Source organism: Salvelinus namaycush, chromosome 7 (genome assembly GCF_016432855.1).
Source record: "Salvelinus namaycush isolate Seneca chromosome 7, SaNama_1.0, whole genome shotgun sequence".
NCBI classification, from domain to species: domain Eukaryota; kingdom Metazoa; phylum Chordata; class Actinopteri; order Salmoniformes; family Salmonidae; genus Salvelinus; species Salvelinus namaycush.
Window position 1 is genome coordinate 60,233,531 of NC_052313.1, and position 25,853 is coordinate 60,259,383.

General features: G+C 40.0%; 1 protein-coding gene across 1 annotated transcript in view; it reads right to left on the bottom strand.

The window, feature by feature from the left end:
• Nucleotides 1-25,853, bottom strand: part of LOC120051552 (zinc finger protein 271-like) — a 70,124-nt gene that overhangs the window by 38,405 nt on the left and 5,866 nt on the right. The window contains exons 3-5 of the mRNA XM_038998492.1: nt 23,388-23,621; nt 20,772-21,020; nt 2,227-2,436 (exon numbers count right to left, since the gene is read on the bottom strand). Of these exons, the coding sequence (XP_038854420.1) occupies nt 2,227-2,436; nt 20,772-21,020; nt 23,388-23,621 (693 nt within the window). The remainder of the gene's footprint in view (nt 1-2,226; nt 2,437-20,771; nt 21,021-23,387; nt 23,622-25,853) is intronic.

Below are 25,853 nucleotides of genomic sequence, written 5' to 3' on the forward strand. Positions count from 1 at the left end.
CACATTTGGTTCCAGCACCTCCCAACTTACAAATGAAGCACTGGAAAAGTGGGTAGCTGCTGCCTCCCCTGGGACACATCTCCATTGCCTGGAGTTCATCAGGCTGTTGATTGTGGCCTGTGGAATGTTGTCCCACTCCTCTTCAATGGCTGTGCGAAATTCCCAGATATTGGCGGGAACTGGAACAAGCTGTCGTACACATCGATCCAGACCATCCCAAACATGCTCAAAGGGTGACATGTCTGGTGAGTATGCAGGCCATGGAAGAACTGGGACATGTTCAGCATTTTCAATTGTGTACAGATCCTTGCAACATGGGGCTATGCATTGTCATGATGGAACATGAGGTGATGGCGGCGGATGAATAGCAGGACAATGGTCCTCAGGATCTTGTCATGGTATCTCTGTGCATTCACAGGTGTGCCAAGCTTGTAGCGTCATACTCAAGCTTCAAGGCTGTAATCGCTGTAAAAGGTGCTTCCACAAAGTACTGAGTAAAGGGTCTAAATACTTATGTAAATGTGATATTTCCGTATTTGTGGTTTTTAGAATGTGATTATTATAAATTTGGTAAAATTTCTAAAAACCTGTTTTTGCGTTCTCATTATGGGGTATTGTGTGTAGATTGGTGGGGGACAGAAACAATTTAATATATTTTATAATAAGGCTGTAACGTAACAAAATGTGGAAAAAGTCAAGGGGTCTGAATAATTTCCCAACGCACTATATGCTGAATCCTTTCAGCAAGGTTGCTTCCCCTCCTCTCTAAGGAGTGTTTTACTCTCATTCTGAAGCCTGATAAATCCCCAACAAAATGTGAAAGTTACAGACCGATTTCCCTTCTGAACTCCGACTCAAGAAAGTGCTAAAGCCTTGGCCAAGAGATTGGATAGACTGCTCCCATATCTAATACACCAAGACCAAAATAGCTTCGTGAAAAACCATCAAGGTTTTCACAATGTGAAGAGAGTACTAAACACAGTGCACATGTCAAGTGTCCCCTGAGGGTTTGGCCGGGGTAGGCAGTCAGTGTAAATAAGAATTTGTTCTTAACCGACTTGCCTAGTTAAATAAAAGGTTAAATAAAAAATTAAATAAACACTGCAGAAATGTTTTGGTACCCTCCCCCAGACCTGTGCCTCGACATAATCCTTTCATGGAGCTCTACGGACAAATGTGTCTGAATAATTGTATACATGTAGAAAACCAATAATCATTACATTTAGCTTCAAAAAAGCATGAAAAATGTCTCTCTGCTGCACCCACACTGCCTGCACTGAAGTTTGTTGACGCAGACCGACTGGGCGCTGCCATTTTACCAGCCTGTGAATTTTTCCTTTCATGGAGCTCTACGGATAATTCCTTCGACCTCATGGCCTGGTTTTTGCTCTGACATGCACTGTGTCAACATTTGACATTATATAGACAGGTGCGTGCTTTTCCAAATCATGTTCAATCAATTGAATTTACCACAGGTTGACAACAATCAAGTTGTAGAAACATATCTAATGGAAACAGGATGCAACTGAACTTAATGTCGAGTCTCCTAGCAAAGGGTCTGAATACCTAAGTAAATAAGGTATTTCTGTTTGGGCTTTTTTATGTATAAAATGTGAAAACACTTCTAAAAACCTGTTTGCGTTGACATTATGGGATATTGTGTGTAGATTGATGAGGAACATTTTTAATTTAATACATTTTAGAATAAGGCTGTAATGTAACAAAACGTGGAAAAAGTCAAGGGGTCTAAATACTTTCCGAATGGAAGAGGGGAAACCTAGTCAGTTGTACAAATGAATGTATTCAACTGAAATGTGTCTTCCGCATTTACCCCAACCCCTCTGAATCAGAGAGGTGCGGGTGGGCTGCCATAATCAACATCCACATCTCCGGTGCCGAGGGAACAGTCGGTTACCTGCCTTGCTCAGGGGCAGAACAATCAATTTCTACCTTGTCAGCTCTGGGATTTGATCCAGCAGCCTTTCAGTTACTGGCCAAATCTCTAACCACTAGGCTACCTGTACGTATTCATGTAAGAAGGCTGTGCAATACAAAAGGGGAATAAAAAACTATTAAAGTATCTCATAAGTCATGAAAATTATGAGGTATAACATCAACTCAACATCACAAGAGATAGTAACTACACACTCATTCTACTGCAATGTGTCATGCACAGTGGGAAGTTGGAACAAACAACAAACTTAGTTAGTTAGAACCTGCTCTTACCATGAGAAACAGATTTCCCAATCTTCTCCTCCTCTTCTTCATCTTTAATGTTGATATTCAGCTCCAGTGTTTGACTGCAATCTTCCAGCTTCACTGATACCATCTCTGGATCCTGCTGTAAAAACTGGCCTCCACTGTCATTATCAGGACCCAGTGACTGTAGGTTTGGACTCAGAGTGGAAGGAGAGAGGCAGGCTGGGTTTGTCCTCCCTGAGTCGGAAAGTGGTATAAGAGAAATGGACACAAACATTGTCTTAAGTTCTGGCACTTTCTTTATTCTCTAAAAATATATTCTATTTTTTCTTGTTCAATTATCTAATTCAGTGGTTGACTTGGACTGAAATATTTGTCGATACTCATTTTGGGTGCCGGTACTGTTTATATTTAGGTGCAGGAGCCCCACAATACTTTTGAGCTAATATTTAACCTGTAGTAGAAAAATTTATAAATGCCTCAAAAAACATTTAGTACAAGGTCACAGTATGTTTTAGGCAGCACTACGTGCTATTTTCTTTAACCTTGCATTCAATGTTTTACTTCAAAAACCATTTGTATGTCCTGGTCACACCATAGTAACATTTATAGATAAAGACAGAAACAACTGAATGTTTCTGAATATTATGACACAATATTATGACACACAAAACAGATAATCATTACATTTTGTTTCAAAACAGCAGTGCAACCGTAAAATTGTCTCTCTGCTGCATCCACACTGTCTGCACTGAAGTCCGTTGACGCAGATCGAGTGGGCGCCGCCATTTTACTAGCTTGTGAATTTTTCCTTTCATGGAGCTCTACAGACAATTCCTTCAACCTCATGGCTTGGTTTTTGCTCTGACATGCACTGTCAAATGTGGGACCTTATATAGACAGGTGTGTGCCTTTCCAAATCATGTCCAATCAACTGAATTTACCACAGGTTGACAACAATCAAGTTGTAGAAACATCTCAAGGATGATCAATGGAAACAAGATGCTCAATGTCGAGTCTCAAAGCAAAGGGTCTGAATACTTATGTAAATAAGTTATTTCTGTTTTGAATATTTTATAAATGTGAAAACAATTCTAAAACCCTTTTTTTGCTTTGTCATTATGGTGTGTGTGTAGATTGAAAAACATTTATTTAATCAATTTTTTAGGAAACGGCTGTAATGTAACAAAACGTGGAAAAAGTCATGGGGTCTAAATACTTTGCGAATGCACTGTATGTATTCATATCAGTAGGCTGGTACTGTATGTATTCATATCAGTAGGCTGGTACTGTATGTATTCATATCAGTAGGCTGGTACTGTATGTATTCATATCAGTAGGCGGGTACTGTATGTATTCATATCAGTAGGCGGGTACTGTATGTATTCATATCAGTAGGCTGGTACTGTATGTATTCATATCAGTAGGCTGGTACTGTATGTATTCATATCAGTAGGCTGGTACTGTATGTATTCATATCAGTAGGCTGGTACTGTATGTATTCATATCAGTAGGCTGGTACTGTATGTATTCATATAAATATGCTGTGCAATACAAAAGGGGAATAAAACTATTCTAAAAGTATCTCATAAGTCAAGAAAATTATGAGCAATATCATCCTCCACTCACTATCACAAGGGTTAGAAACTACACAGACTCACTTCATAGAACTTTAAAACACTGGCAGTTTGTCTCCATCACTTATTTAGTCTACTCTCTGAACACTCCAGATAGACCAGTTAATAAAACAAATGCTGACAATACTGGTGTCAAACCATGCAAGTCTGAGTAGCATGAAATAACATCTACCTTCTCATTGAAACTGTTCATCATGAAACAGTTCCACTGCAACTTTTCATGCACAGTGGAACGAATGACACAAACATAGTTAGATACAACCTGCTTTTACCATGACTAACAGACTTCCCAATCTTCTCCTCCTCTTCTTCATCTTTAATGTCAACATTCAGCTCCATTGTTTGACTGCAGTCTTCCAGCTTCACTGATGCCATCTCTGGATCCTGCAGTGCAAACTGGGCTCCACTGTCACAATCAGGACCCAGTTACTGTAGGTTTGGACTCAGTGTGGAAGGAGAGAGGCAGGTTGGGTCTGTCCTCAGTGTTGATGTTACCGGCTTCCGACTTGACCTGAGTCGGCCTGTAGTAATAAAGAGAAACAGACACACAAGTCATTGTCTTCTCAGTTCTGGCACTTTCTTTACTCTCAAAAAATATTGTTTATATTTAGGTGCAGGAGCGCCACAATACTTTGAGGTGCCGGTACTCAGCTCCGGTGAGCTCCTGTCCAAATCACGCACTGATCTCATTTCAATAGATCTGGTAGCTCAGCATTGACAACAAAACATGAATTCATTCACATTAGACAAAGTTTACGCTTTAAATCAGGCTACACAACTTAATCTATGGTAGATTTCCTGAATTCACATAAATGCATAAATGACTCAAAAAACATTTAGAACCAGGTTACAGTATGTTTTAGGCAGCACTATGTACTATTTACCTGAATAACCTTGTCTTCACTGTATTGTTCCAATCAAAAACCAAAAGGATTTCCGTTCACACCATAGTAATATTTATAGACAACGATAACTTAGTGTCTGAATATTAGTACACATGTAGAAAACTGATAACCATTACATTAAGCTTTAAAACAGTAGTGCAACCGTGAAATGGTCTCTCTCTGCTGCACCCTCACTGCCTGCACTGAAGTCTGTTGACACAAACCGAGTGGCGCCGCCATTTTAACAGCTCGTGAATTTTACACAAAACTAATAACTTGTAAAACGAATTCAGAAATCTCAAGTAAATATATTCTTTATGAAATGACCTTGAGAAAACGATGTACATCCACTCAGACAAACCGCAAAGGCTCTAACTATGTAACTTGTAAAATAGTTAACGTTATCACGTTCTTCACTCGGCTTCACACACAAATAACACATCAAACCTTTACCAAACGTGATAATACATTAACGGATGTATTACCTAAAATGGTATGACATGTTCTTTCGATATTAGAAAGTTTAAACGTGCTATTACATACCTGTAGTAATAAACAGGTAAACGAATGTTTTCTTCTTGACTGCACCGTTCTGGCGCTTTCTTTACACTGAAGAATGTTTCGCTTCTGTCCGGAACTTCCTGTTCCCCCACTAACACCGTCCGTGCATTCCGGGATCCTTGGGATAGGCCCTACCCCATTACATGAGAAGGGGTCGCTGCCTCCTCCGGGACACATCTCTTTTGCATAGAGTTGATCAAGCTGTTGATTGTGGCCTGTGGAATGTTGTCCCATCCCAGCTAGCACAGTGGATCTGGGCCGATTCCGGCTGAGAGTCGCGACACTCCGCTGAGTCGGACTCGGCCTACGTCTTGTGGCCCGAGTCTTGGCCGCACTAAGCAGTATTACCTATGGCTGGGTTTGCGGGGATTGTGCTCGGGCGGATTCCGGTGTGAGTTATCTGGCCCAAATGTATTACTTGGAGCTTGGGCCGATTCTGGTGTGCGTTATCTGGCCCAAATGTATTACTTGGGACTCGGGCCATATTTTCTCATTGTTTCTGTGATAAAAAAAATTCTATTTAACATTTTCATTAAATTATTTAAGAGTCCTGTTTAAGTTATATTTGAGTATTTTGATACTTTGTGCAAGGCAATTGATAAGCATTAAGTGTCCCGAGTGGCGCGTTACTAGTAGTAACTGCGTTACTACAGATGGTAGTTCGATGACGGTGTTGTGCCGAAAATCTGCCCACTGCCAGAATATATACAGTTTTGAACTTCAAACAGTTTATTTCATTTAATTACACACGAGGGAAAAGGTGGTTGCCCATCATAAATTCATGTACAAACATTTTTCATTTAGCAGATGCTCTTATCCAGAGCGACTTACAGAACAAATAAGGGTTATTTGCCTTGCTCAAGGGCACAATGCCACATTTTCACTTAGTCGGCTTGGGATTCAAACCAGCGACCTTTCAGTTACTGGCCCAACACTCTTAACCGCTAGGCTACCTGCCACCAGATCAATTAACTTCCAATATAATTATTCAAATACATTCATCAATGACTAAAATAATGAATCAAGTATTAAAAGTCAGTTTAATGTGGACAAAATGGCGCCGTAGTGAAAGAGATTTGCGTCAGTTCAAATCTGGCATCAGGACAAAATGTGATTCATAGTCACCGAATATATTTTAAGTATTTTAATTAAACTCAGACGATAAATGGTAAATGCAATTTTCGTATATACGGGTTCACTGTATCTCCGCGATGACAATTTTATTCTCAACTTGCCCAGTTGGCCTATCATAGTAGAGGTTTAGCATGGTTAATACTCTTGCTCCTCCTTTGTGGGCCCCCGAACTTGTCCAAGCCCCTTGGCGTTTTCCTTCTCCACATCTGGTTGTTGGGTAGAGCAGCTCCATCCTGTGTCCCCCTCGATTCTTCACTGAAACAGTTCCTAATATGGTATTGTCCAGTATTCTAAACTCCTGGTTGGTCTAGAGAGATGCACCCCTCCCCTCTCCAGACTGTCCACAGCTTTTATGGCCTGTGTTGGTCAGTCCTTACACCTACACACACCCCCCCTCTGTATTGTTTGTGTGTGTGTGTAACAAAACAATATTCCTCTTCAACCAATATGCTAACAGCCTATAGTGCATAAACATAAATCCTAACAGTAGAGAGAACACTGTGTTTCAGCGAGCTCCCGTGGCATTCGTACATTTATATTTTTACATTAATCTCCTAGCTTGAAAAAGTGGTAGAATTGGCTAAATAAGTTATCCTACAATGAGTCTTGACGGCTATTTCTCAAAAATCTCCGACAACATGCCCAACAGAACTAAGAACTCGACCAAAACCACCATCCCTGTAGATGTGCAGGAGGAGCTAGCTAACGTTAGCGAAGCTAACACTATTGCGGATCCAGGCACAATGGACCTGGTGATTCAAAGGATGACGGATAACATTACTAAAGTGATCGATGTTAAGATATTGTAATGAAACAGGCAGGGAGCAGGTCTCGAACCCTCGACCTCCTAGACCTCCTAGACCGAGGTCCGGCGCGCTATCGACTGTGCCGCAAAAGCATGCTCAAGCGGCAGAGTCGATTTCCGCGCTTATAAACCCAGGGTCGTTACAATATAAACGGTCTTGGAAGCAATAGCAGGCCATTCAGCTGAACTACAGAGGGTTGTCAAATGTGTTGATGAGGCGGAAGGAAGAATTGCTACTGTGGAAACTTCAACTACATCTATGGACACTAAGATAAAAGCACTTGAGAAACAGGTGCGCGAAATGGCGGAGCACATTGACGACTTGGATAATCGAGGACGAAGATGCAATATCCGTGTTGTGGGACTCCCGGAAAACTCTGAAGGGACGCGTTCAGTAAAATTCTTTGAGGAATGGATCACTGGCTACCTACAAATGGACACTAAGGCTGGTCGTGTGAAGCTGGACAGAGCCCATCGCTCTCAAGCACCGATACCTGGTCCCAACCAGTGGTTATAAAGTTCCACAACTTCACCGACCAGCAGCGCGTCATGGATGCGGCTAGAAACATCGGTTATTCTGACTGTAGTCAACGTAAAGGTCCAAAGGTCTCATTCTTCAATGATTATTCCACAGCGGTTGTACGAAGACGCAAAGCGTTTGATGAGGTGAAAGCTCGACTCAAGAGAATGAAGATGGACAACGCACTGCTGTACCCGGCCACATTGAAGATTATGGTCAACGGATCGCCTAAAAAAACTCTACACACCTGAAGAGGCTGCTGCGTTTGTTGACTCTCTCGGGTAAATAACTGTAAACTGCTCCTCCGCAGCATTGGATAACTTTTAATTTTTTTAAAAATCTGATCATGAAACAGTGGTGTGAGTTCTCACGTGTTCCTGTTCAGTAATATTCGTATCTTTATTATTATTCTTGCCAAAGTAACTGCCACTATAGCTCAGACTGAGATATGTGTGAATCTATATTGGTGCCCAGGCTTGGCTTAAGGTGGAAGAGCCTCAATCTTCTTCTATTGATTTTCATTTCCATTTATATAAAAGATGAGGCTATTGGGTGGCAATGCAGACTTAAGAGTCTACATTGGAAAGTTGAAATCCCCTGCATGTTAGCTAGTGGGAAAACCCCCTTTTGGATCTTTACATGTTTAATTTTTGGGTTTAGTATAGTTCGAGTTTAGGGTTCATATCGTTTGTTTATGCTCAGTGAGATAGAGAGTTCAACACATGGAAAAAGGTACCACCCCATTTTTACAGTAGGATTCAGTCTGGATATTGAACGGTCAAAGTGCAATGGCAGGTAACAGACTGCGTGTATGTACATGGAACATTAGAGGGAGCCATAACCCCATGAAAAGGAAGAAGGTACTGTCTTTTTTGAAAAAATAAAATATTGATATTGCCCTGTTGCAAGAAACTCATTTGGATGATAAGGAGCATCTGAAATTTGCACAAGGGGGGTTTGGTCAAGTGTTTTTCTCATCATTTACATCCAGAAGTAGAGGTGTAGCAATTCTTGTGAAAAAGAACCTACCCCTTAAGGTGTTGAATAGTGTGAAAGATACATATGGTCGCTTTGTTATAATTAATGGTACTTTACAAGGGCAGAACATTTCCATAATTAATATTTACTTCCCCCCCTGCCCACCCCCCGATTTCCTCACTAAGGTGTTTCTAGACTTTTCAGAATTAAATTCAGACACTGCAGTGGTTGGAGGAGATTTTAATTGTTTGTTGAACCCCCTTATTGATAAGTTTCCCAGCGGTGTATAGCTTCACTCTCTCCTCAAGCTAAGTCACTTAAAGCTATTTGTGATGATCTGGGGTATGCTGATGTTTGGAGAACTTTTCATCCCTCCAACAGAGTTCACTTTTTTCTCTGCACCTCATGGATGTCAGACTAGACTAGATAACATTTTTATGCCCAGGACGTCCTTGCAGTCTGTTTTATCCGCTAGGATAGGAAGCATAGTCATATCTGATCATGCGGAGGTGATCCTGGACATAAAACTCAATGGGGCATTCAATCTGTCAAGACATTGGAGGTTGAATACAACCATTCCTAAAGACCATACATTCACATATTTCATATTTTATTTTTTCTCTAACTCTCAATCAACAGATAACCCCTCGCTCTTTTGGGAAACCTGTAAAGCGTACGCCAGGGATCTGATTATGTCATACACAGCCACTAAGAGGCAGAAAAAGCGTGAAAAGCAAAAAACGTTAGAGGGTGAATTAGGAACTAAAGGACTACATTAAAACTCCCACTCCTGCCCTATTAAAGGAAATATCAGTCCTTATATTAACGTTGGACTCTCCTAACAGGACGCTGAAAAGAAAATGAGATTTGTCAGGCAAAAGCTATATGAACATGGCGATAAGCCAGGAAAGTCCTTGGCGTACCTAGCTAAAAAGAGAGCTGACTCACAGTCAATTGTTACTATTACTGATGGCAATCATTTATGAAAATAAATTGATAAATGACTCTAGAAATTTTATGCAAATCTTTATGCCTCAGAACTGACAAATGACGCACCCAAATTAATGAAGAACTTATTTTCTAAGATTGAGCACCCTACCATCTCCGAAGAACAGAGGTCTCTCCTTAATGCCCCTATTACCGAGGAAGAGATAATATTCGCAATTAAGAATCTGCAAAATGGTAAGGCCCCAGGACCAGATGGGTTTTGTAGTGAGAAAGAGGAGGAAGGGAAGCGCTACTAAGGTACACAATAGTACATTTTGGTAGATAGAAGGTGCTCTTTGGTAAAAGGGGTAAATTGGTCATCAAAAAGAAAGGAGGACCAAGGCACTCTTCATATAATTAATTTAAATGCCTGTATTAGTATGGCATGTTCAATAGAAACAAAGTTTTTTTTAAACCGACGCGTTTTGGCTGCATGTCAGGGAGTACAAAAAAAAAGAAGAGAATACCATGTCCTCTTTTGAACAGCTTTTCCAATTAGCCCTAATTAGAAGAGGGAGTGGTTACAAAATTGATTGGACACACCTAGTAAGCAATAATATACACATTAAAAGGTAATACTGTAGCTATGTTATCATAAACATACAACTCCAAGCTAGAAGTATCAGAACACTTAGAAAGGTAGTTCTAACCTTAAATATGACTGTGAGAAGTGTCAAGAATAAGAAAGCAATATATTCCATAGTACACAGCAAAACATGAACAACAGTCTAAACATAGCTGAGGGCAATTGAGCAAAATGTCCACTAGATGACAGCAAATGGACCTATCACGACCCTACAGGAAGGGTGAGAAATCCATATCTTCATTTAAACCAGGGTATTTAGTGGCCTGTAGTTTGTAAATCCAAAAACTTTCCCTTTGGTTTAACTGTTTAAGACGGTCCCCTTTTCTAATAGAGGCCGGAATATGATCAATACCCATAGCTTGTAGGGAGGCAGGGTTGCCATGGTGTAAGGACTTGTAGTGCCTTGCCATGGGGTAGTCTTCATTGCCTACCCGTATGGCGTACTTGTGTTCCGCCAAGCAATCTTGAAGGCGTCTCTTTGTCTGTCCAATGTAGAACACCTTGCACTGTGGACATTCCAATCTATAGATGACATGAGTGGTTTTGCAGTTAATGAAATGCTTGATGTAATACTCCATTTTGGAAGCTGTGTCAACAAAATACTTCTTCTGTGCAATATTTCTGCAATGGTTGCAATGGTTACATTTAAAAGAGCCCTTGGGTTTGTGGTCAAGCCAAGTTTTTTGAGAGTCACCCGGAAAATAACTGTGGACTAATTTGTCATTTAGGGTAGGACATCTCTTAAAGCTTATGACTGGTGGCTCAGGAAAGACATGGCATAGTAGCGTATCACTTTGGATGATTCCCCAATTATTTTTGATGATTCTTTTAATGTTCTCTGCTTCAGTGCTGTATTTTGTAACAAAATACACTCTCTCTGATGTATCACGAGGCACTCCCCTTCGTAACAAGTTCTCTCTGTCAAGTAATCCAGCCCTTATACCTGCATCTTTCAGGACCTGAACACTGTAGCCCCGATTCAAAAAGCGATTCTCCAATTCAGCAGATTTGACACTGTAGTCTGTTTCCTGATCGCAAATTCTGCAGACTCTTTGGAATTGGCCATATGGAATATTCTCTTTTAGCCTTTTGGGGTGAAAGCTGTCTGCCCTCAGAATGTTATTCCCATCTGTAGGCTTCCTAAAGATTGATGTGTGCAAACAACCTTTGTCATTTTTACTAATGTCGAGGTCCAAAAAATGAATGTTATCCTTGCTGTATTCCATAGTTAATTTGATGTTAGGGTTAATGCTGTTAAGGTATTGGTGGAAGGAAATAAGTTCATCTTCTGAGCCGGACCAAAACAGGCAAACATCATCAATATAGCGTCCCCACCATATAATCCGGTCAAAGAAATGGTTATTAGAAGGATCCAAAATGAAGTCATTTTCTCATTTACCCAAGTACAAACCAGTGTAGGAAGGGCTGTAGCAAGCTCCCATGGCACATCCTTTGACCTGTTTAAAAATACAGTCCTGGAAGATAAAGATGTTATGATTAAGAGTCCATTCAGTCAGTGAGACAATGAATTCTGTAGGAGGCATCTCAGTTTCAGGCCGGGTACTCAAGAAATGGTGCATCGCTGCCAAACCTTGTTCATGCTCAATGGTGGTGTATAGAGACTCCACATCCATGGTGACTAAAAAGGAAGCTGTACCTATATTGTTCAATTCCTTAATTTTGTTCAACACATCTGTGGTATCTTGAAGATAGGCTGGGAGTGACGTCAGAAAAGGCTTAATAAAGTAATCAATGTACTTAGAGATGGGTTCTGTCAGACTTTCATTACCACTAATGACTGGTCTGCCTGGGGGATTTTCAAGATTTTTGTGGATTTTTGGAAGAAGGTAAAAAGAAGCCATACACGGACTGCCATTGAAAATAAATTTGAACTCATTGTCTGAAATGTAGCCATTCTCCTTAGCTTCTGAGGATCCCTTTCAATTCAGTTTTTAGGTCCTCTGTAGGGTTGAAGGTAAGAGATTGGTAGAATTCATCATTGTCTAATTGACGGTAGGCTTCTGTCACATATTTGTCTTTACACCACACTACTGTAGCACCACCTTTGTCTGCTTTTTTAACCACAATCCGTTCATTTTTGGACAATGATTCAACTGCATCCCTCTCTGTCTTAGAAAGATTACGTCGTGTTTGGTTGGAATCAATTCTACCCTTAAACAGATTCTCCACACCAAAATTCACTTTCTTGGCAAATGTATTTAGTGTGGCATTCTGGACGATGGGACAAAAAGTGGACTTGGGCTTACAAGGTGTTTTTGAGGGAACAAAAACTGCCTGACCTGAGACACTGGCGTCTGTCGTTGGAGAGATGTTTTGCTTGTACCAGGCCTTCAGATGTAGATTCCTGTAGAAACGAAATAGGTCAATCTTTGTATTAAATTCATTCGTTGAATATGTGGGGGCAAAGGACAGTCCTTTAGACAATACCCTTATGCAATCATCAGAAAGGGGTTCTCCAGAAATGTTGATCACAGCCTTGTTCTGGTCCTGCTCCGTGTGGTTGGATAGTCTTGATTTCTTCCTCCCCCTCCGTGTTGGCCTCTTCCGCGTCCTCTCCCTCTCTTGTTGAGGAACCTGCTTGACTCCTCTTCCTGATCTAAAAAATCTTGGGAGGAGCTGGCCTCTTAGCGTCTGGGGTAATCCTCATCGTCACTGCTTGTAAAGTTGAAAGAAACAGATCTAGGCTTCCTTCTCTGCAGATGTGATTCTGAATTCTTGCGTGTTGGTTTTCTCCAGGCAAAGACCTTGCCATGGCCTGATCCTGATCCTTGAGCCATTGCGTGATATGTGTAACCACTCATTTTCAAATGACCAGCTCCCTCAAACGCTGAGAGAAGCCAACATATCACTTATTCTCAAAAAGGGAAATTAAGGACCTTAAGTCATGCAACAATGTCAGGCGGCCATCCATAGCCTACCAACGAAGTGCTATGGATGGTCTTGTGCTCTCCCTAGATGCTGAGAAAACATTTGTTCGTGTGGAGCGGTCTTACCTATTCTTTGCTCTAAATAAATTTGGTCTAGGGGACAACTTTATAAAATGGGTGAAAGTTTTATATGATGATCCTCAGGCTGCTGTCCTTACTAATGGGCTAAGGTCAAATAGCTTCTCCATACACAGAGGTACCAGACAGGGCTGTCCTTTGTCCCCTCTCCTATTTGCACTCGTTATGGAACCACTGGCCGAGGCCATCAGGGTAACGCCTGCTATACAGGGGCTGCTCATTGGTGATGTTCACCATAAAATAAGCTTGTATGCTGATGATGTCCTGATATTCATCTTTAGTCCCGAGACTTCAATTACATTTCTTATTAATATTATTGAATTATTCAGCGAATTCTCAGGCTACAAGATTAACTTAACTAAATCAGAGGCTATGCCACTTGGTAACCTTCACTCTGTACCTAATACTTCTCCCCCCTTCCCTTTTAAATGGTCTCCCTCAGGTTTTTACGTATCTGGGTATATTTGTAACTCCTAAATTCCAGCAAATGTACAAAGCCAATTTTGTTTCCTTGTTTGATACAATAAGACAGGATCTGGAGCGCTGGAACTCTCTTCCGATTTCATGGTTGAGTAGAATATCCCTCTTGAAAATGAACATTTTACCTAGACTACTTGACCCAATCCAAATTATCCCAGTATTACTCTCCAAAAAGGTAATAAAGGATGTAAATGGATGGCTAAGTTCCTTTATATGGAGTAAACGCAAGCCAAGACTTAAGATGGCAATATTGCAGTTGCCAAGTTCTATGGGCGGCTTGGACCTGCCCAATATCAGGTTCTATCAATGGTGTGCCCACCTATGTTATATTTCTGACTGGATCACAAGCGATGACTCCTCTATTTGGTTAGACATTGAGACTTCTCTTTCAAAATACCCCTTACAGGATCTTTTATTTTTCAGAAGTTTCAAGTCTGTAGAAGATCACTGCAATAATCCCATTACCCTTAACACACTCAAAGTATGGAGGTCAGTTCAACGTTTTTTGGGAAGGTCCAAACTAACCTCTGCTCTTACCCCAATTCTTAATAACCCAGATTTTGGTCCAGGATTGCTGGATGCTGACTTTAACTTTTGGCTTAATAAAGGCATACGCAGACTAAATTACTTATTTGCTGATAAGATTTTATTGTCATTTGAGCAGATGATCAAGAAATATCGACTCCCAAAGCAGGACTTTCTCCGCTTCCTACAAGTAAGACATTATATTCTGAAGAGCACCACCTTAATTGGCAACCCTGATATCTGTCATTGAAAGAATGCTTTTTTCCCCACAAATGATGCTTTAAGGTCCTTTTCTGCTGTCGACATACAGAGGGTGAAACAGGTGTGGGAGAATGTATTGTCTGTTACTATTGACGAAGAGATGTTTGAGGACATTTGGAGATATGCAAAAACAATATATGTAATCGTACTAGAGCAAATTAATTAAGAATAATACAGATTGCATATATCCCCAAATCACAGACATGCTTTAGCCCCTCTTCCTCTTCTCCTCAGTGTCTTAAATGTAAAACTGATACAGGCACCCTAACACATTGTTTATGGTCATGTACCAAAATACAAAGATACTGGTCTGGTGTTCTGCAAGAAATTGAAAAGATCCTAGGGGTTGATCTAGAATTAGACCCAGTTTCTTTACTGTTAGGTCTCCCTAGTAGGCATGTTACTTCTGTGGGTAAGAGGAGGCTTTACAACATCCTGACCTTCGCAGCGAGGAAAAACATCCTTTTATAGTGGATTAGTGACAAGGTTCCTTCTATTAAAGATTGGCATAAGATACTATTTAAATGGGTGCCACTGGAATATCTGACATGTACATTGCATTCTAAAACAGATCAGTTCTACAAAGTATGGGAACCCTATCTAAATTACCTAGAACCTGAGGTATCACCTATTATGCTGCAAGGATTCTCTTAGAATGGTGGTGATCTATGTATTTCAGAATTGCACTGTAATTCACTTTTATGGGTGAAAATTGTGAAATTCCAATACAAATACTGTTACAAAGTCAATTTAATAAACTATTAGTTGATTCAAAGCTTGTTTATCATTAAACAAAAGTTGTTTAGTAATAAAATAATCCACCCAAACTAATGTGAAAAACTGATCATTACACCATATCAGTTAAGAACAAAATTCTTATTTACAATGATGGCCTACCCCGGGCAACACTGGGCCAATTGTGCGCAGCCCTATGCGACTCTCAATCACGTCCGGATGTGATACAGCCTGGATTCAAACCAGGGGCTGTAGTGACGCCTCTTGCAGACCGCTGCGTCCGTGTGTGTGTTAACTATTTAACTGTACTAGAATGCTTAAAAGGCCGCTAAAATGTTAAATATCGGTATCGGTCTTTTGGCAAGGAAAATATCAGATATCATTTGGCCAAAAATGCCATATCGGTGCATCCCTAGTACAAAATATTTGCCTAAAACGACATACCCAAATCTAACTGCTTGTAGCTCAGCACCTGAAGCAAGGATATGCATATTCTTGATACCATTTGAAGTTTGTGGAAATGTGAAATTAATTTAGGAGAATATTACATTAGATCTGGTAAAAGATAATACAAACACAAAAACATGTGTTTTTCTTTTTCTTCTTTGAAATGCAAGAGAAAGGCCATACAGCCAGCAGCATACCACCCTGCATACCACTGCTGGCTTGCTTCTGAAGCTAAGCAGGGTTGGTCCTGGTCAGTCCCTGGATGGGAGACCAGATGCTGCTGGAAGTGGTGTTGGAGGGCCAGTAGGAGGCACTCTTTTCTCTGGTCTAAAAAAATATCCCAATGCCCCAGGGCACTGTGTAGGGGGACATTAAAACCGGTGTCCTGACGCTGAGGTCATTAAAGATCCCATGGCACTTATTGTAAGAGTAGGGGTGTTATTCCCAATATGGCCCTCAAACCATCATGATCACCTAATAACCCCCAGTTTACAATTGGCTGTAGGTGTAATTTAGATTTTGGCCACCAGACAGCAGCAAAGGTTCTGACTGATCCAGTGAAGAATTACATTACTGCACTGTATCAAGTCTGCCAGGAGGTTCCCCAAATGTGCTGAATTGGTCAATTGATACATTTAAGTACAAAACTATAGAGAACATACAAAAATGCTATGGTAATAAAACATTTAAGTTTACACACTGCCAGGAATGTCTACATGATGGATCATTAGCTTATACACAAACTTTCACACATCTAGATGGCCGGGCAGGGTGGGTGTGGTGCCAGAGCCAGCAGGTGTTCAAAATGTAGAACCCAGTTCCTACATTTGAATATAAAAATAGATTTTAGCAAATTAAACTATGCTACATTTTATCTCTGGGACCCTCAGGATGACAAATCAGAGCAAGATTACTGAATGTAAGTACATTATTGACCTTCAGAGGTGATGTATTAAACCAGTTGCCATGATAAAAGTTGTTGTGCACTCTCCTCAAACAATAGCATGGTATTTTTTCACTGTAATAGCTACTGTTAAAGTGGACACTGCAGAAGATTAACACGAATTTAAGCTTTCTGCCTATATAAAGACATGTCTATGTCCTGGAAAGTTGGCTGTTGTATACAACATCATTTTAGTCACATTGGAGCACGTTATCAACAACCGTCCCGGTTAGAGGTTCATTTAAGGAATTTGAAATTATTCACTTTTACTTTTGATACTAAGGTATATTTACAACCAAATACCTTAAGACTTTTACTTGAGTTACTCTTGTCAAATTAAGAGAAGTAAGGTTTCTCTCCTGTGTCTGTTCTCTAATGACCTTTTAGCTCAGCTGTTGTTTTAAAACATTTTCTACAGTCAGATCAGTGGTAAGGCTTCTCTCCTTTATGTTTACCTTGGTGTCTTTTTAAGTGGCACAATTGAGAGAAACTCTTTCCACAGTCAGAGCAGGAGTAAGGCTTCTCTCCTGTGTGTGTTCTCTGATGGACTTTTAGCTCAGTTGATGTTGCGAAATATTTTACACAGTCAGAGCAGGAGTAAGGCTTCTCTCCTGTGTGTGTTCTCTGATGGACTTTTAGCTCAGTTGATGTTGTGAAGCATTTTACACAGTCAGAGCAGGAGTAAGGCTTCACTCCTGTATGTATACGTTCATGTGTTTTTAAGTTGCCCAGTTGAGAGAACATCTTCCCACAGTCAGAGCAGGAATAAGGCTTCACTCCTGTATGTATAAGTTCATGTGCTTTTAAAAAACCCTGTCGAGAGAAACTCTTCCCACAGTCAGAGCAGGAGTAAGGCTTCTCTACAGTGTGCACTCTCTGATGAAGTTCTAGCTCAGTTGGTGTTGTGTAGCATTTTACACAGTCAGAGCAGGAATAAGGCTTCACTCCTGTATGTATATGTTCATGTCTTTTTAAGTGGCCCAGTCGAGAGAAAATCTTTCCACAGTCAGGGCAGGAGTAAGGCTTCTCTCCAGTGTGCACTCTCTGATGAACTGTCAGAGTCCTTGATGTTGTGAATCTCTTCCCACAGTCAGTACAGGAATACCGATTCTCTCCTGTGTGTATTTTTAGGTGTATTTTTAGCTTTGATAGAATTGGGAAAATCTCATCACAATGTGGGCAGTGGTGAAACCTCTTAGCTCCAAGATCTTCCTGCTGTTTCTCTCTGGATGTAGAGAATGTCTCAACATGGTCTCCTGTGTGAACAACATCAGAAGAACAGATCAGTTGGTGTGATATACATGTCAATCAAATCGATATTATGAAGCCCTTTTTACATCAGCAGATGTCAAAGTGCATTACAGAAATCTAGCCTAAAATCCCCAAAGAGCAAGCAATGCTGAAGTAGAAGAAAAAAACGCCCTAGAAAGCAGAAACGGAAGAAAGAAAGGTAGAGAGGAACCAGGCCCTGAGGGATGGCCAGTCCTCTTCTGTCTGTACCCGGTGACATATGTATTCATATCAGTAGGCTGTACAACACAAAAGGGGAATTAAACTATTCTAAAAGTGAGTAGGAGTCCTCCACTCACTATCACAAGAGTTAGTCACTACAAGGACTCCTTTCATAGAACTTTAAAACACTGGCAGTTTGTCTACTTCACTTCTTTAGTCTACTCTTTGATCACGCCAGACAGCCCAGTGGATAAAACAAATGCTGGCAATACTGGTGTCAAACCATGCAAGTATCAGTAGCATGAAATAACATCTACCTTCTCATTAAAACAGTTCATCATGAAACAGTTCTACTGCAACTTTTCATGCACAGCGGGAAGTTGGAACGAACAACACACTTAGACAGAACCTGCTCTTACCATGAGAAACAGATTTCCCAATATTCTCCTCCTCTTCTTCATCTTTAATGTTGACATTCAGCTCCAGTGTTTGACTGCAGTCTTCCAGCTTCACTGATGCCATCTCTGGATCCTGCTGTAAAAACTGGCCTCCACTGTCATTATCAGGACCCAGTGACTGTAGGTTTGGACTCAGTGTGGAAGGAGAGAGGCAGGCTGGGGTTGTCCTCGCTGTTGATGTTACCGGCCTCACACCTGAGTCGGAAAGTGGTATAAGAGAAATGGACACAAACATTATTGTCTTAAGTTCTGGCACTTTCTTTATTCTCTAAAAATATATTCTATTTTTTCTTGTTCAATTATCTAATTCAGTTCTTGACTTGGACTGAAATATTTGCCGATAAACATTTTGGGTGCCGGTACTGTTTATATTTAGGTGCAGGAGCTCCACAATACTTTTGAGACAATACTTAACCTGTAGTAGATAAACGCATAAATGACTCAAAAACCATTTAGAACAAGGTTAGTTTGTTTTAGGCATCACTATGTGCTATTTTCCTTAACCTTGTATTCACTGTTTTACTTCAAAAACCAATTGTATGTCCTGTTCACACCATAGTAACATTTATAGATAAAGACAGAAACAACTGAATGTGTCTGAATATTATGACACATGTAGAAAACAGATAATCATTACATTTGGTTTCAAAACAGTAGTGCAACCGTAAAATTGTCTCTCTCTGCTGCATCCACACTGCCTGCACTGAAGTTTGTTGATGCAGATCGAGTGGGTGCCGCCATTTTACTAGCTTGTGAATTTTTCCTTTCATGGAGCTCTACGGACAATTCCTTCAACCTCATGGCTTGGTTTTTGCTCTGACATGCACTGTCAAATGTGGGACCTTATATAGACAGGTGTGTGCCTTTCCAAATCATGTCCAATCAACGGAATTTACCACAGGTTGACAATCAAGTTGTAGAAACATCTCAAGGATGATCAATGGAAACAAGATGCACCTGAGCTCAATGTCAAGTCTCCTAGCAAAGAGTGAATACTTATGTAAATAAGTTATTTCTGTTTTAAATATTTTATAAATGTGAAAACATTTCTAAAAACCTGTTTTTGCTTTGTCATTATGGCGTATTGTGTGTAGATTGATGAGAAACATTTATTTAAACCATTTTACAATAAGGCTGTAACGTAACAAAATGGGGAAAAAGTCATGGGGTCTAAATACTTTGCGAATGCACTGTATGTATTCATATCAGTAGGCGGTTACTGTATGTATTCATATCAGAAGGCGGGTACTGTATGTATTCATATCAGTAGGCTGGTACTGTATGTATTCATATCAGTAGGCGGGTACTGTATGTATTCATATCAGTAGGCTGGTACTGTATGTATTCATATCAGTAGGCTGGTACTGTATGTATTCATATCAGTAGGCTGGTACCGTATGTATTCATATCAGTAGGCTGGTACCGTATGTATTCATATCAGTAGGCTGGTACTGTATGTATTCATATCAGTAGGCTGGTACTGTATGTATTCATATCAGTAGGCTGGTACTGTATGTATTCATATCAGTAGGCTGGTACTGTATGTATTCATATCAGTAGGCTGGTACTGTATGTATTCATATCAGTAGCCTGGTACTGTATGTATTCATATCAGTAGCCTGGTACTGTATGTATTCATATCAGTAGTCTGGTACTGTATGTATTCACATCAGTAGGCTGGTACTGTATGTATTCATATCAGTAGTCTGGTACTGTATGTATTCATATAAGTAGGCTGTGCAATACAAAAGGGGAATAAAACTATTCTAAAAGTATCTCATAAGTCAAGAAAATTATGACCCATATCATCCTCCACTCACTATCACAAGGGTTAGAAACTACACAGACTCACTTCATATCATCCTCCACTCACTATCACAAGGGTTAGAAACTACACAGACTCACTTCATAGAACTTTAAAACACTGGCAGTTTGTCTACATCACTTATTTAGTCTACTCTCTGATCACTCCAGATAGCCCAGTGAATAAAACAAATGCTGGCAATACTGGTGTCAAACCATGCAAGTCTCAGTAGCATGAAATAACATTAACCTTTTCATTGAAACAGTTCATCATGAAACAGTTCTACTGCAACTTTTCATGCACAGTGGAACGAATGACACAAACATAGTTAGATACAACCTGCTTTTACCATGACTAACAGACTTCCCAATCTTCTCCTCCTCTTCTTCAACTTTAATGTCAACATTCAGCTCCATTGTTTGACTGCAGTCTTCCAGCTTCACTGATGCCATCTCTGGATCCTGCAGTGCAAACTGGGCTCCACTGTCACAATCAGGACCCAGTGACTGTTGGTTTGGACTCAGTGTGGAAGGAGAGAGGCAGGCTGGGTTTGTCCTCACTGTGGATGTTACCGGCTTCAGACTTAATTCTAGTCGTCCTATAGTAAAAACGAGAAACAGAAAACTGTCTTGACAGTTCAGGCACTTTCTTTACTCTCAAAAATATATATTATATTTCTTCTTGTTCAATTGTCTAATTCACCACATGACTTGGACTGAAATAGGTGCCGGTACTGTTTATATTTAGGTGCAGCAGCTCCACAATACTGTTGAGCTAAAATTCTATAAGAGGAACATGAGCTCCACCACTAGAAATTTGAGGTGGCGGTATTCAGCTCCTGTCCAACTCATTTCAATAGATGAAGTAGGTAACAAAACATTAATTCATTCAAATTGGACAAAGTACACGCTTTAAAATTAGTCTACACAACGTAAATGAACAAAACCTATAGTAGATTTCCCAAATGCATAAATGACTCAAAAAACATTTAGTACAAGGTTGCAGTATCTTTTAGGCAGCACAATGTACTATTTTCCTGAGTAACTGTCTTCACTGTATTTCACATCAAAAACCTGGGGCTGTGCATTGTCATGATGAAACATGAGGTGATGGCGGCGGATGAATAACAAGACAACAGCCCTCAGGATCTTGTCATGGTATCTCTGTGCATTCACAGGTGTGCCAAGCTTGTAGCGTCATACTCAAGCTTCAAGGCTGTAATCGCTGTCAAAGGTGCTTCCACAAAGTACTGAGTAAAGGGTCTAAATACTTATGTAAATGTAAATTCCGTATTTGTAATATTTATAAATTTGGTAAAATTTATAAAAACCTGTCTTAGCTTTGTCATTATGGGGTATTGTGTGTAGATTGGTGGGGGACAGAAATAATTTAATATATTTTATAATAAGCCTGTAACGTAACAAAATGTGGAAAAAGTCAAGGGGTCTGAATAATTTCCCAACGCACTATATGCTGAATCCTTTCAGCAAGGTTGCTTCCCCTCCTCTCTAAGGAGTGTTTTACTCTCATTCTGGAGCTGGATAATCCAACAAAATGTGAAAGTTACAGACCGATTTCCCTTCTGAACTCCGACTCAAGAAAGTGCTAAAGCCTTGGCCAAGAGATTGGATAGACTGCTCCCATATCTAATACACCAAGACCAAAATAGCTTTGTGAAAAACCATCAAGGTTTTCACAATGTGAAGAGAGTACTAAACACAGTGCACATGTCAAGGGTCCCCTGAGGGTTTGGCCGGGGTAGGCAGTCAGTGTAAATAAGAATTTGTTCTTAACCGACTTGCCTAGTTAAATAAAAGGTTAAATAAAAAACTAATAAACACTGCAGTAATGTTTTGGTACCCTCCCCCAGATCTGTGCCTCAACATAATCCTTTCATGGAGCTCTACGGACAAATGTGTCTGAATAATTGTACACATGTAGAAAACCAATAATCATTACATTTAGCGTCAAAACAGCAGTAAAAATGTCTCTCTGCTGCACCCGCACTGCCTGCACTTAAGTCTGTTGACGTAGACCGACTGGGCGCTGCCATTTTACCAGCTTGTGAATTTTTCCTTTCATGGAGCTCTACGGACAATTCCTTCGACCTCATGGCCTGGTTTTTGCTCTGACATGCACTGTCAACTGTGGGACCTTATATAGACAGGTGCGTGCATTTCCAAATCATGTTCAATCAATTGAATTTACCACAGGTTGACAACAATCAAGTTGTAGAAACATATCTAATGGAAACAGGATGCACCTTAGCTCAATGTCGAGTCTCATAGCAAAAGGTCTGAATACTTATGTAAATAAGGTATTTCTGTTTGGGGTTTTTTAAGTATAAAATGTGAAAACATTTCTAAAAACCTGTTTGCGTTGACATTATGGGGTATTGTGTGTAGATTGATGAGGAACATTTTTAATTTAATACATTTTATTATAAGGCTGTAATGTAACAAAACGTGGAAGAAGTCAAGGAGTCTAAATACTTTCCGAATGGGTGAGGGGATACCAAGTCAGTTGTACAACTGAATGCATTCAACTGAAATGTGTCTTCTGCATTTAACCCAACCCCTCTGAATCAGAGAGGTGCGGGTGGGCTGCCATAATCAACATCCACATCTCTGGCGCCGAGGGAACAGTGGGTTAACTGCCTTGCTCAGGGGCAGAACGATCGATTTTTATCTCGTCAGCTCTGGGATTCGATCCAGCAGCCTTTCAATTACTGGCCAACTCTCTAACCACTAGGCTACCTGTACGTATTCATGTAAGAAGGCTGTGCAATACAAAAGGGGAATAAAAAACTATTAAAGAATCTCATAAGTCATGAAAATGATGAGGTATATCATCAACTCAACATCACAAGGGTTAGTAACTACACACTCATTCTACTGCAACTTGTCATGCACAGTGGGAAGTTGGAACGAACAACAAACAAGGTTAGATAGAACCCTGCTCTTACCATGAGAAACAGATTCCCCAATCTTCTCCTCCTCTTCTTCATCTTTAATGTTGACATTTAGCTCCAGTGTTTGACTGCAGTCTTCCAGCTTCACTGATGCCATCTCTGGATCCTGCTGTAAAAACTGGCCTCCACTGTCATTATCAGGACCCAGTGACTGTAGGTTTGGACTCAGTGTGGAAGGAGAGAGGCAGGCTGGGGTTGTCCTCGCTGTTGATGTTACCGGCCTCACACCTGAGTCGGAAAGTGGTATAAGAGAAAGGGACACAAACATTATTGTCTTAAGTTCTGGCACTTTCTTTATTCTCTAAAAATATATTCTATTTTTTCTTGTTCAATTATCTAATTCAGTTCTTGACTTGGACTGAAATATTTGCCGATAAACATTTTGGGTGCCGGTACTGTTTATATTTAGGTGCAGGAGCTCCACAATACTTTTGAGCTAATACTTAACCTGTAGTAGATAAACGCATAAATGACTCAAAAACCATTTAGAACAAGGTTAGTTTGTTTTAGGCAGCACTATGTGCTATTTTCCTTAACCTTGTATTCACTGTTTTACTTCAAAAACCAATTGTATGTCCTGTTCACACCATAGTAACATTTATAGATAAAGACAGAAACAACTGAATGTGTCTGAATATTATGACACATGTAGAAAACAGATAATCATTACATTTGGTTTCAAAACAGTAGTGCAACCGTAAAATTGTCTCTCTCTGCTGCATCCACACTGCCTGCACTGAAGTTTGTTGATGCAGATCGAGTGGGTGCCGCCATTTTACTAGCTTGTGAATTTTTCCTTTCATGGAGCTCTACGGACAATTCCTTCAACCTCATGGCTTGGTTTTTTCTCTGACATGCACTGTCAAATGTGGGACCTTATATAGACAGGTGTGTGCCTTTCCAAATCATGTCCAATCAACGGAATTTACCACAGGTTGACAATCAAGTTGTAGAAACATCTCAAGGATGATCAATGGAAACAAGATGCACCTGAGCTCAATGTCAAGTCTCCTAGCAAAGAGTGAATACTTATGTAAATAAGTTATTTCTGTTTTAGATATTTTATAAATGTGAAAACATTTATAAAAACCTGTTTTTGCTTTGTCATTATGGCGTATTGTGTGTAGATTGATGAGGAACATTTATTTAAACCATTTTACAATAAGGCTGTAACGTAACAAAATGGGGAAAAAGTCATGGGGTCTAAATACTTTGCGAATGCACTGTATGTATTCATATCAGTAGGCTGGTACTGTATGTATTCATATTAGTAGGCTGGTACTGTATGTATTCATATCAGTAGGCTGGTACTGTATGTATTCATATCAGTAGCCTGGTACTGTATGTATTCATATCAGTAGGTTGGTACTGTATGTATTCATATCAGTAGACTGGTACTGTATGTATTCATATCAGTAGACTGGTACTGTATGTATTCATATCAGTAGTCTGGTACTGTATGTATTCATATCAGTAGGCTGGTACTGTATGTATTCATATCAGTAGGCTGGTACTGTATGTATTCATATCAGTAGGCTGGTACTGTATGTATTCACATCAGTAGGCTGGTACTGTATGTATTCACATCAGTAGGCTGGTACTGTATGTATTCATATCAGTAGGCTGGTACTGTATGTATTCATATCAGTAGGCTGGTACTGTATGTATTCATATCAGTAGGCTGGTACCGTATGTATTCATATCAGTAGTCTGGTACCGTATGTATTCATATCAGTAGGCGGGTACTGTATGTATTCATATCAGTAGGCTGGTACTGTATGTATTCATATCAGTAGGCTGGTACTGTATGTATTCATATCAGTAGGCTGGTACTGTATGTATTCATATCAGTAGGCTGGTACTGTATGTATTCATATCAGTAGGCTGGTACTGTATGTATTCATATCAGTAGGCTGGTACTGTATGTATTCATATCAGTAGGCTGGTACTGTATGTATTCATATCAGTAGCCTGGTACTGTATGTATTCATATTAGTAGTCTGGTACTGTATGTATTCATATCAGTAGGCTGGTACTGTATGTATTTATATCAGTAGGCTGTACAATACAAAAGGGTAATAAAACTATTCTAAAAGTATCTCATAAGTCATGAAAATTATGAGCAATATCATCCTCCACTCACTATCACAAGGGTTAGAAACTACACAGACTCACTTCATAGAACTTTAAAACACTGGTAGTTTGTCTACTTCACTTATTTAGTCTCCTCTCTGAACACTCCAGATAGACCAGTGAATAAAACAATAGCTGGCAATACTGGTGTCAAACCATGAAAGTGTCAGTAGCATGAAATAACATCTACCTTCTCATTGAAACAGTTCATCATGAAACAGTTCCACTGCAACTTTTCATACACAGTGGGAAGTTGGAATGAATAACACAAACTTAGTTAGATACAACCTGCTTTTACCATGACTAACACATTTCCCAATCTTCTCC